Raw genomic sequence first — 12768 nt, 5'->3', positions numbered from 1 at the left:
TTTTTAACATCATAAGCACTCGCAAAAGATGGTATAGTAAACTTAACCTTAGCAAATGGATCATCATTAACATGTGGGTTATATTGCTGAAAATTATTACCTCTCATACACTACTACAAAAACTATTTTTCGAGACACCTAAGTAACCTTTTTACATACTGTTAATTTGAAAATACGCCTGATTAGTTGGCGAGAGCCTCCTGCGGTTATGGACCGCCTGTGAAAATAAATTTTCACAAGCGGTTTCTTATGTGAACCACCTGTGATAATGAATGATTATCATATGCGGTTCACATAAGGAACCGCCTCTAGAAATGATCATCCATTAAAAAATTCATAACTTTTTCATATCAAGTCGGATGAGGAAAAACTCTATATAAAAATTGTAGCACTCGACGAGATCTACAACCTTGTAGTTGACATTTTTTATTTGAAGTCATTTAGAGGTCCAAATAATTGTTTTAAGTTTAAATGATTATTTGGATATTTAAATGACTTCAAATGAAAAATAATTCAACTACAAAGTTGCAGATATCGTCGAGAGCTACAATTTTCATATAGAGTTTGTCATCATCTGACTTTGTATGAAAAAGTTATGAATTTTTAAGATAAATTGCCATCCATTTCTACAGGCGGTTCCTTGTGAACCGCCTGTAATAATTGATGGTAATTTCTACATGCGGTTAATTAGGTGAACCGTATGTGAAAATAGGTAATAGTTTATCTTAAAAATTCATAATTTTATTTGAAAATTGTAGCCCTCGACGAGATCTACAACTTTGTAGTTGAAAAGTTTTTCATTTGAAGTCATTTAGATACCCAAATAATCATTTGAAGTTTTGGATAGAAAATATCAAAAGAATTACATATGCTAATATGATCAGTAGTAGTTCTTTGGTGGGATGGTGAGGAGGGTTCGCACGAGCTGAGATATTTCGAGTTCGGGTGCCAAAAATCGCGTAGCGCGCGTATTTCGCACGAAAAAACGCAAGACTTGTGACTTGTGACTTTGCGACCGCGGGGGGTGTCTAGTCTGTCAATTTTTTTTTGTTTTTTTTCACGTAAAAAAATATCGATTCGGCGACCAATTATCAGAGGCGGTTCGCTTAAGGAACCGCCTGTGGAAATAAATTTTCCACAGGCGGTCCGCTTAAGGAACCGCCTGTGGAAACCTATTTTCACATGCGGTTTCTTAAGTGAACCGTCTGTGGTAATAGATTTTCACAAGCGGTCTCTTTTGCGCCTGTCGAAATCGTTCATTTCTACAGGCATTCGATTACAGGAGGGTGCACTAAACACCTATGAAAACGAGTTACCACCCGCCTCTAGAAATAGTTTTTGTAGTAGTGATACCTTGACGGTTGAAGTTCAATCGATTTTGTTATCGTGCATTAAAGACGTCTTGTTCTTGCATCAAAAGTTCATTATCTGCGACGGACTCCTCTTACTCATAGGCTGCACCATGAGGATCCACACACTCATGGTTTGGTGGCTGATTAACCACTCGATCAAAGCGTGTATTGAGCATGGCAATACTATCATTAAGTTGTTGCAATGTAGTGTTTGTCTCCGCAAGCTTCTTATCGATGTCATCATTAATAGCTTGTCAATGATCATTCAACACCATCGTGAGTTCTTCCCTCAAAACACACTCCTGTGCATCCGATGTTTCTCCTGTCATGGTTAGTCGAAGATAGAAAACAATAAAAGATAATTTATCATATTGACTACTAGGTGGTGGAGGTGGAGTCACACACTCTTAAGCATCTTACCACACTCTTGCAAGTGTTCTTACCAATCACCGCAGTTGGTACAATCAGTGGCTGGTTCGTGATACCTTATTGAGGTTGAGTGAGGTAGTTGCAAGGGAAGATATTATTCTTATCGAGAGAAGGTGTAGCTTGGACATGCAATATTTAGTAGCAAGGAATAGCAATTGATGAAATCAGATTAGCAAAACTGAATAAAAGTCCATAGTACTCATCACAGTTGCTGACCCAAACACGTTCCTAGAACTAGCTCAAGCAAGCCGAAAACTATATCAGACACAAGCACAATGGAATAAAATTCGCAATACAAACTGATTCTCTCTCTTTCTTTCTTCGATTTTTTTGTACTCCTCTTTTTTTTGCACTCTTTGCTTCTTGTTTACTTTTCTTTTCTCTCTTTTTCCTTTTTTTTTGCGAATGTGACAGAAACTCAAAACTCTTCTACTATCTTTTCTAAGACCAATGAGGTGCGTGGGTCACAAACTTTTTTCCGACGAGTAGAGGTATAAAGGTAATAAAAAAAGGTGGTTGACTCCGACTATGTGGTCGCAGCGACTAGATGGTCAGACCCCGAGTGGGTGGTCAGAACCTGAGTGACTAGTCGGAACCCGAGTGGGTGGTCAGAACCCGAGTGACTAGTCGGAACCCGAGTGGGTGGTCGGATTGATTGATCGGACCCCAATTGGGTAGTTAGATCCTGAGTGGGTGGTCGGAGTGACTGGTCGGAACCTGAGTGGGTGGTCGGATCCCGAGTGGGGACACAAAGTTGGCTTTAGCAGACTAGAGCAAGCTGAGTTACTCGACGACTAAATTAGAAAAGACTCGACACTAGAAACTAGAACACAATGACTCGACCAAGAACAAAGACATCAACGATGGACTCAAACTCAACAACGCGAAAACAAAATTGTGAAAGGCTCAACGTGGTTTGGACAGCGGAAGAACTAAAATATAAATCTTTTTCTGGAGCAATTTTCTGGACGTAATGGAACTCGACGAAACAAAAGGGGTGGCTAAGATTATCTATCGGGCAACTGAGGCTCTGATACCACTTGATATGCATTTGCCCAATCTATCGAATGTAATATGATAAGTCGATTGATGGAGTTTCGACGTTGATGATCCTAAGGCTCAGACTAGAATAGATCGAGAACCCTCACAACCACTACACCACTACTCCGTGGTTATCAACCATGCCAAGACGTGGTTGACACAAGCAAAAATAGGTAGATGCAATCTAAATATTGCTAATTACCAATGAAGTACTCGAGTTGGGGTTCAACAAACTGATAAACGGCAAAACTATCTTAAACAGAATAATCTAAGCTAAACCCAAGCCTAAACTATGACGGCTACTGTATATTTATAAGGGGATATGAGGAGGTCAACTTAGGGTTGTGCAGCTATGGAAAGAGGCGTGCAGAACCTAGACTCTGACCCCGATACGATTACAAGACCCAACTAGGTCTAAAACGGTGATACAACATCTTATTTCTTTCACTTTGACTAAAATATAAGGAATATTTGGTCGAGCTCATATCCATTGGAAAGGGCTCATCGTAGGCTTTCCAGAATATCCAAAATCGCCTATAACGGACTTCGTATGAGAGAGTTATGCCCGTTTTACTGACGTGCTGTCCTGAGACTGGACCACAACCACGACCACGACCACGACTAGAGCTCAGCCTCGAGTCCGAGTAGACTTAGCCTTCGAGGGGTGACATCCGGGTAAGGTTGTGGTGCTTCTCCCTTGTTTCTAAGTAATAAAATATCACAAGAATTTAGTAGTAATCCATCCAAGGAAGCATGAACAGCGAAAAACGAGTTCACCTAGTGGTCTAATTATTGTGCATGTGCTCTTATAATTAGACCTTATATGATTTGAGGAATATTAATAGTATTGATCGTATCTGAAGGAGCCATAGGCTCATCACAATCCATAGTCGTACAATACAAGCAATGACACTTCTTAACTGAAAATAGCTATTTCCTTGTGGGATTCAATGACTTATATGATCTCTTCAAAGAAACAAAGAAGAACAAGGAGCCCATTGGATTTCTCTACCCTATGGCTATTACAATCTCAGTCATCTAATTTCATAGTGACTACATTGTGGACTATGTGGCCAGGGTAACGCAACAATATTCCAAAATGGATTACATGTTGGGCACCCACAACGCCGGTGGCTATTGAATCTTTTTGGTCATTTGTCTCAAGTGAAACTTGGTGTGGTACCTCGACTCATCAAGACCAGTAGGACCAAAAGGCAAACTTAGAGAGTGTGATTACAACGCTGTAAAAGAACTCCTTAACGCGCAAGTTCTGCCTGGCTTAGTTTACATATTTAACTTTTCTAACCTTAAAGCTGATCCTAACTACAACACGAAAGAAGACCACAGACTGACACACAAGATAGGTTTGTGGTAAATTCGACCAAATAGGTTACCAAATACTCTTTGTTGCTACTTTTTCCCTTTTAATCTAATAGTAATTTTTTTTCAGCAGTGCCACCAATAACCACCGAACAACGCCTGCAAATTATATGTTGCTTGGAACATACTCCTCATGATCCGAGCAATGTATATGAAATCCCCTGATGTAAGTTCAATACAAGATTATTCGTAACTAATTTCAGTAATTAGTTTAATTTTATGATAACATGACATTGGTTACGCATCAAATTATGCAAGATTTTTTAGCTTATTTTTTGACGACAGTATCTTGAAGATTCGATAAGGGATCATCGAGTTCATGATGTATGAATTTATCAACCCACACAGCAAGTTGCACTATAGAAACCCTAGGTTGTGAGGTCTTATGTAATATGAATTGATTGGAACTTTGTAACCTTTGCGATTCTGTGATGAGTGAGTTCTTATATAAGTGTGTTTATCGATATGGATTTGCATACATTGCTGTTGTTTGCAGGGAGAAGACGACTGCCAAATCCTAACTATGATCTAGGATGCAGCCAAAAAATAGGACAATCCTGTAGGGTAACCTACACATAAGTGACGGGTAACCTCTTTACCTTTCACTTATGTTAAGTAATAAGTGACATGATGAGTAACTTGTTGCCCGTCACTTGTGTCTTAATATAAGTGACAGGTAGCCTATTAACCTGTTACTTATGTCTTAACATAAGTGATGGGTAACTTACCCATCACTTATGTATTTTTTCCCAGCACATGAGAGACGGGCGTCAGTGACGGGACATAGTTACGACCCATCACCTAGACCTCATTAGTGATGGATCCTTACCTATCACTTATGACTAGTTATCAGTGAAGTGTTCAAGTTGATGGATACGGGACCCGTCACCCATGACGATTATCATATGTCACCAATGGTCTTTTTTCACGTAGTGTGCTGTCAGAAGCATTGGTCTCGCCGGTGATGACAGGGACTGTGTCGAAGGAATCCCCAGGTATACTAGTTTATTGAAACTTGGCTTGTGATTTCAATGAGTTCGTTTACGGGGTTTATTCATCACTACTGTGGAGTAAAAAAAGAGGTCCATGTATACCTTTATTTCTTAATTATGGGATTGCCGAATTTCTGATTTTTGGATTGAGCATAAACATAATGCAAAACTGCATATTGGTGGTAAAATAGGAAAATATATGTGGAATTATTTTTCAAATGACTTAATTTTGTCGAGGACTTGACAACCATCCCATTATGAGATCAAGTGCTAATCCATATTTACGCAAAATACATCAACTCCTCTACAGGAGTATTTGACTTCTTATTACGGCTACAACACATGTCAGCGCGCTTGGCTATCTCTTCCGCGTTCAAATTCGATCCACTACCATAAATATCCACTACTACAAAATGGAAATTTCATGAGGGGGATCAATTTTTGTGAGAGGCATAGAGAACCTACAGGAAAATAGCCTCTTTATCGTGAGGGTACTCCTGCATCGCCACAATAATAATATTTTGTGGCGGGTATCTATGAACCCCACAAAAATATACATTAATGGTGAGAGTTGCATAGAACCTCCATAAAAATTAATGTTTTTCCTGGATTTACTTTAAACCTACAAGAAATTAGCTTCTGCTCATGCTACTTCTTTTTTCCTCCCCCGTATTGTTTCACTCCCACGCACTAGCTGGTTGTTTCGCTTCTATGCACTGCAAGCAAAAAAGAGAAAACATGGGCCGCTCGGTGCCTCCAACCAGGCCACCCCTAATCTCTCTCGAGTCTCTCTGACACATTATTTTTCTTGATACGCCATCTCTCTTAGTCTCTCCAACGTGACACCACCAACCAAACTCCCAAATCGGCATCCCCTCCATCCTCCTCAATCCCAAATCACCCACAAATCCGGTAGCCAAACACACTGTCTCCTCCATCCACAGTCGATGCACCCAATCTCATCGGCAGGCGGATGTGCTTGTGAGAGGGCTTCGGCATTAGCTCTGACATGGATGTAGGGGAGGGTGACTGGTGGGCGGGGCATGGTGGAGGCGCGGTGGCAATGGTACAACGTGGCATCTATCTAGCTTGTGGTACAGTGCGGCTTCTCACGATGGAACTGCCTGACTGCCGCCGGTGAAGCTCCATTGGGGGCCTCCAGCTCTGGCATCTCGCTGTTTCCATCCTCTCCGTTCAAATCTAGACCAAGTACTCGTCTTCCGCCCCTACATCAGCGTGACTGCAGTGGTCAAATAATGCTGGATGCGCAAGGAAGCTAACTTCTTCTTCTTATGGCCTCTTGTCCATGAAAATCTGACAGTCACAAAACTAAGGAGCGGACATCTTAACCTCGCACAGAAATGCAAAGTGCATAGTCAGTCCTTCAATGCCTTTTACTAACCATATGTTTTTTTTAAGGGGAATTTTAGTAACCATATGCTCTTTTGTCTCTTCTCAAGTTCTTTTTTAACCAAGTTTTAATTAGTATCTTTGGCATATCTCTAAGTGTGATCTGCTTCATGTTTTGTCTTCTGAAAGTAGCGCCCAGCCCTATCTATACTGTTTGTTTGTTTAACCTGTTTGGAGTTGCACAGAATTCTAAATGAGCAATTTAGACATGTACATTTAGAATGAGATCAAGTATGGATCATAGATGAATATGCTGTCCATATGTAACAATTAGAGAATGAATCTGGACTGGTTGCAATTGCTTTAAGATCACTGGTCTTTATTTGGAATATCACTGATTTGAACACCTCCTTTTTTTTTAAAAGAAATTTTTCATTGGGAGGTTTTAGGATTTAGTTCAAAATTGAAATAATTCCCAAACCATCGCAAGGAAAGTACTAATTCCCGAATCCTTCCATGAGATGACCTCTCATCTTCCTTTCAAAGAAAAAGAGACTTCCTTTCAGTAGATTCTTTTATTAATGATTTTATCGCTTTGTCGCAATGTGTGTTTTGTACTAATTCTCGAATGGATTATTGACTACTAGTAATGTTACAATATTCTTCATGGTAGTGTTTGATCTAGTGCCTATTAGGTAGTAGTGCAAATTGGTTATTGATAGCTATGTCAACTTATTGTGAAACTGAAAATGTTGTTTTGCTTATCTTTTTAAAACAGAACAAATTAATGGCAGACCGTGAGTGGATGTAAACCGGTAAGTCTTTATGCTTAGCATCCTTTGAGATGAACTTGTTTTGTTCTTTATAATTGTGAATGTTGTTTTAGGATGATTACAGAGCGGGAGCAAAACCAGATGAGAATTCACAAGAAGTGGATGGAAATGTGTTGTACTCTATGGGAGGCGGCATGCCCTATGGCCGTGTACCAATAGCCAATGGTGCAGTGGATAAGGCGGAGATTCTAGCAACAGCGAAATCCAAGAATATTCAGCCAACCAACACTGCTGCTTATAGAACTATGGTTGAAGAAAATGGACAATTGATGGAAACAAATGAGAAGCTAAAGGAGACGAATGAGATCCTTGGTGAAGAAAATAGTGTTAACGGTGATCTGATCCTGGTAATAACTTTTTTTTGCTTGTAGCAATCTTTTGGTCATGTACATCTATATTCATTTGTACTTTTCAATTGCAGAGGCTTTATGATGAATTCGGAAAACCACCACCTGCTGATCTGCTAAACTATCTAGTGAATATTGATGCCTGTCGTTATTTGGTTAGAAAGTAAGTCCCTACACCCCTGGAATCACGAGCCATCCCTTGATATGTTGCATACACACACATGTTGCACACAGACCAGTGTACATGTTACCTTCTGATCATATCAGAGTCTTTGCATGCACATGCCTTGTTCTATCACATGCAAATAGGTAGAATCCAAGGGTTCTTTTTTCCATCATTTACAAAATGTGTGGATCCCGTCATTCTCAAATAGCATGTGCTGAATGTTGCGGTAGAGAGCCTGTAAATGATGGGATCATTACCATTAAATTAACTTGATCAATTGTCAAAGGTCAGAAATCATGATTAGCTCGATTGGTTAAGTTCTCTCTATATAGCAAGCCTATTCGACATAAAGTTGGAACTTGGAAGTGTGCATGTGTTTTAAAAAAGTTATCTTTTTTTATAGTGGTTTCCTTCACTATATTTCATTCACTTAGAAACCACACTTTAGTAGTGATGTGATGTTTTGCGTACCAGCATGCATATTGGTTTGCTTTAAGAAAATTTCTTATATAAATTATTTTTTTCCATATTTTTGCTAGCAGACTCATGCCAAAGGTGGGTTTGTATTGTAGTGAGAGATATACATACACCAACACAAATGGATCAGGATGAACACATATTTTAGTTTTAAAGTAGAAGATGAACACATACTTCTACAACTTTTTAGTGTGTATTCAACAAAATTATAGGTTCTTACTGATTGATTTTCCTCTTTACCATATATATAATGACTGCACACAACAATATTTCAGTTACAGTACCACAGATATGCTACTTCAGTTGAGAAATTTTAGTTATTGAAAGTTGCAAGACAATGTCAAACTAAAGGCCTGTTTACAATTGTTACATTGTAATGTGTAATCTGATTAATTACATAAATCTTTGCAATTTCAATTACAGTATCACAGATATGCTACTTCAGTTGCTTTCTTCCTTTTGTTGCTTGCTTGTACAAATTTGAAGAATCAAAGCTTAGTTGTTCCTCTTGTGTACTTGTATCAATTGAATCAGTACCAATCTACATATAATAGCTAGTTGGTTTTTCTTGCTTGTTTGTACTTATCATGCATTACACTAAAAAAAAGACACTTGTGTATTTTGGACTGGATGCATGTTGTATTTTTGCTAGTTTTTTCTTTTACAATGACAATGCACCAGGATTCTAAGCACAACAATTGTCTTTTTTAGGGGTCTGGTTCATCGCACGCACCCTCACACCCAGATGATATGCGCAGAAATAGCAATGACACGGATGGTGAAGAGGGTTGTGATGTCATGGATAGTGACGAGGGCTGTGACATAGATGGTGAAGAGGGCTGCGATGACATGGATAGTGACGAGGGCTGCGACATGGATGGTGAAGAGGGCTGGGATGACATGGATAGTGAATGGTGGTAGTGATGAGGTTGGCATGGCTGAAAATGAATATGGCAAGTATTGCACCCGATCATAAGATCAATTGATGTCATGGAGGGGTTGGAACCAGCCTCTGGTACTTTTTGTTCAAACTAAGTTGATGTAAGACTGAGTTTGCTAGGTGGAACCAGACTCTGGTACTTTTGGTTCAAACCTGTGTTGATCCAAGATCGAGTGTGCTAACTTTTTGGTATTTTGGTAGGATTTGTATTGCGTATGCTGCAATTTAATTAATGTAGGACTGATAATACTTGAGCAACCATGACTTGCAATGATCGACATTGTCGCCTTTCTAAGTTATTGTAATTATTGTTCCTCACTAATGGTTGTATGTGCTGTAATGAGATTATTATGATGAGTACATGTATGTGTGCCTTAAAATGAGATTTGAGTGAATTGATTGCTAATAATGAGCTGATTTACATGGTGGTTACAATGATTTTTGTGAGGGTTCCACCATCACAAAATAAATATTGTCTTGCTATCCACGGCCATTTTTGTGAGGGTTTGATTGTCATGAAATACAATGATCTTGTAGGTTATTCCAGTTTTCGTGAGTGTTGGACTGTCATGAAATATCAATTATCATGTAGGTCACATATATTTTCGTGAGGGTATGGCCATCACAAATTATATATTATCCTGTTATAGCGAAAATGGCCCTATTAGGCCATGACTGTGATTTTGGTGATTAATGACAGCATAGTCAATGAGACTAACATGTTTGTCAAAAATATATTTTGTAGGTCTCATGGATGCAATGCAATACAAAGTTTGGTAGAATTAAAGAAGTCCCAGGAAGATTTGCCTCACCGGATGGTCCGGTGCTCTAATTGTTGAACTCACCAGAGCATATTTGATAAAGAGAGAGAGGCCTGAAGACCTCACCGGAAGGTCCGATGATTAGCAAGTGTGCTCACCGGAACACTTCTTCCAGAGAAGGGTGTCGGGCTAAAGAATGAAGGCTAAGCCACACCGAATAATCCGGTGATCAAAGCATGACAACATCATAGTGTTTCTGTTGAGAAGGCAGAATGGAACAACCCACCGAATAGTCCAGTGATCAGAGGAAGATACATACTGGAGCATTTCCACCAGAGAAGGTTGTAGCCGTGGAAGACCGAAGATCAACACGCCAGAAGGTCCAATGATAAAGCAAGGCTACACCGGACAATACACTAGACAATAAATAGTACAAAGGGGGTAGAACGAAGTTCAAAGCATCGGATAGTCCGGTGATGAAGTGATGTGCACTGGATGCTTTCACCGGAGCAATTTACATAGGGAAGAGGGAAATGCTCGGATGGCTCAGGATAACTCACTGGATAGTCTAGTGATAGATATGAAGTATAGACTAGAGTGTCTGGTATTCACAGAGGCTGGAGTGGGGTTTCAACGGCTAGTTTGTGAGAGTATACTCACCGGATAATTCGGTATTAGTACTATTGTTCTCATCGAATCATTCGGTGTTAACAACTTTTCTGAGCCGTTAGGTTAACGGCTAGTGCACGGGTTTGAGGCTATAAATACCCCTCTACTCAGTCATTTGAAGGAGTGGCATGCTGCTGGAGTCTAGAGGAAGCTTATACACACTTGAGAAGACATCCAAGCCACCAGAATACTTAAAGTGATTATCGAAGGTGATTAAGTACAAGATTAGTGAGTGATTAGTGCTTATAGGCCTAGAGAGAGTGTTGCTAGGTGATTGCTGCCTAGAGAGTGGATCAAGGAGCGATCCAACCTTGTCTCAAGTGGTACACCAGCACCTTGAAGTCTTGGTGACTCGCCGGCATCTTGGGCCTTGGTGGCTCAAGCTTGTTGACCCTTCAACTTGGTGTGGAGCGGTGGCAAGATACGTGTACGAGGACGCAGACACCCTTGCATTGGTGGCTCAACCTCCGAAGTGATCATGGTGGCAAGGAACTAGAGGAGAGGCTAGTGGTGAGACCTTGCCTTGGTGGCTTGATGGCTCATCCGGGTGGAGGCCTTGTCTTTGTGACTTGGTGGCTCAAGAGCTATGACCGGGTGTCGACCAGGAGCATATCCTTTGTGAAGCTCCAATGTGGACTAGGGGTGGTATTCATGCCATCGATACCATGGGACAAACATCCTTGTGCCGAGTTTGCTCTCTCTATCTTATTTACGTTTCCGCATTTACATTTTTGCAATTTACTTTCTTAGATAGGTTGCAAATGCTTTGATCAGTAGAGTAGACACACTAGATAAACCTAAAGCACATGTAGATAGAAATTGATATAGATTTATCTTGTGTAGGTTTTGGAGCCCAATAGACTCTAAGTGTCTTAATTCACCCCCCTCTTAGAACGTCACCAATCCCCTCAATTGGTATCAGAAATAGGGCTCACATCAGCTCTACAATTTGTGTTAGAGCTTCACACCTATCACAAGGTTTCGCCAATTTAAGTGGTATTTGAGCCTTAGTCTCATTATGATCGGTTAGGCTTCACCGCCTAGTGAGTTGTGACATTCGAGGTTGGGATGGATTCCTATAGTGCTCTATTTTTCGATGGCATAAACTTCTCCCGGTGAAAAATTCTAATGTCTTGTTATTTGCAAGCCCGAGGGTTAGATGTTTGGAGAGTCACCAAGGAAGGGATGAGACAACTCATCACCAACAAGGAGAGGCGATTAGATGCATTGGTAAAGAGTATCCTTTTGTCATCTATATGTGTTGATGCATTTAATCATGTTTATTCTCTTACTAATACACATGATATTTTGACTAGTCTCATTAAAATACATAAAGGCACAAAGGATGTGCACAATAAAAAATATCATGTGCTTGTTACTAAGCTCAATGGCATCAAGCAACTACCCCATGAAAGTGCTAATGACATATACTCACGTTTGAATATTTTTGTCAATGAGATCAATAGGTTTTGTTTGACACCAATTGAAGTTTATCAAGTGGTGAGAAGAATATTTCAAGCTATTCTTCAAAAGTACAAGTTGATAGTCTCCATCATCTACGATAACAATGACATCAAGAAGATGTCACTAAGTCAGGCGCTCGACAAGATCACCGTCCATGAGATGATAATGAATATGGCATTGGAAGCTTCTTCCTCGTCTGATACCAAGAACCTTGCTCTCACAAGCAAGCAAGTTCAATTCCAACACATGAAGGTATAGATGAGGAGACAAGAGTAAGAGTCAAGCTCAAGCGAAGATGATGATGATCAAGATAAAGAGAACGATGAAGAGGGTGATCAAAGCACATCAAGTGATGATGAAATTGATCCAAAGATGGCCAAACTCTTCCCAAAAATAGAGAATAATATGAAGATGATCAATGCCAAGATTGATCATCTTATCTGCATTGAAGATTTGGTCAACATAATTAATCATATCAAGAAGGGGAAGAAGACCAAGAACAAGAGGGAGAAAAGAGAAAGAGCTATGGCATTCGCAAGCTCAGGAAGATGGGTGAGCGATGATGAA

At 39.9% G+C, this 12768-nt stretch overlaps 1 protein-coding gene across 1 annotated transcript; it reads left to right on the top strand.

Annotated features, from left to right (window-relative positions):
• The first annotated feature begins 7621 nt into the window (after nt 1–7621).
• LOC133893361 (eisosome protein SEG2-like) lies at nt 7622–9667 on the top strand. The gene is made up of 2 exons (XM_062334364.1): nt 7622–7724; nt 9079–9667. Exons 1-2 carry the CDS (start codon nt 7623–7625, stop codon nt 9286–9288), a joined length of 312 nt encoding a protein of 103 aa, XP_062190348.1. The 5' UTR covers nt 7622; the 3' UTR covers nt 9289–9667.
• Nucleotides 9668–12768: the final 3101 nt, after the last annotated feature.

The sequence above is a fragment of the Phragmites australis genome, chromosome 15 (assembly GCF_958298935.1).
Source record: "Phragmites australis chromosome 15, lpPhrAust1.1, whole genome shotgun sequence".
In the NCBI taxonomy this organism is placed as follows: Eukaryota; Viridiplantae; Streptophyta; class Magnoliopsida; order Poales; family Poaceae; genus Phragmites; species Phragmites australis.
Note: the sequence above shows the minus strand (reverse complement) of the source record. Positions and strands in the feature narration are given on the sequence as shown.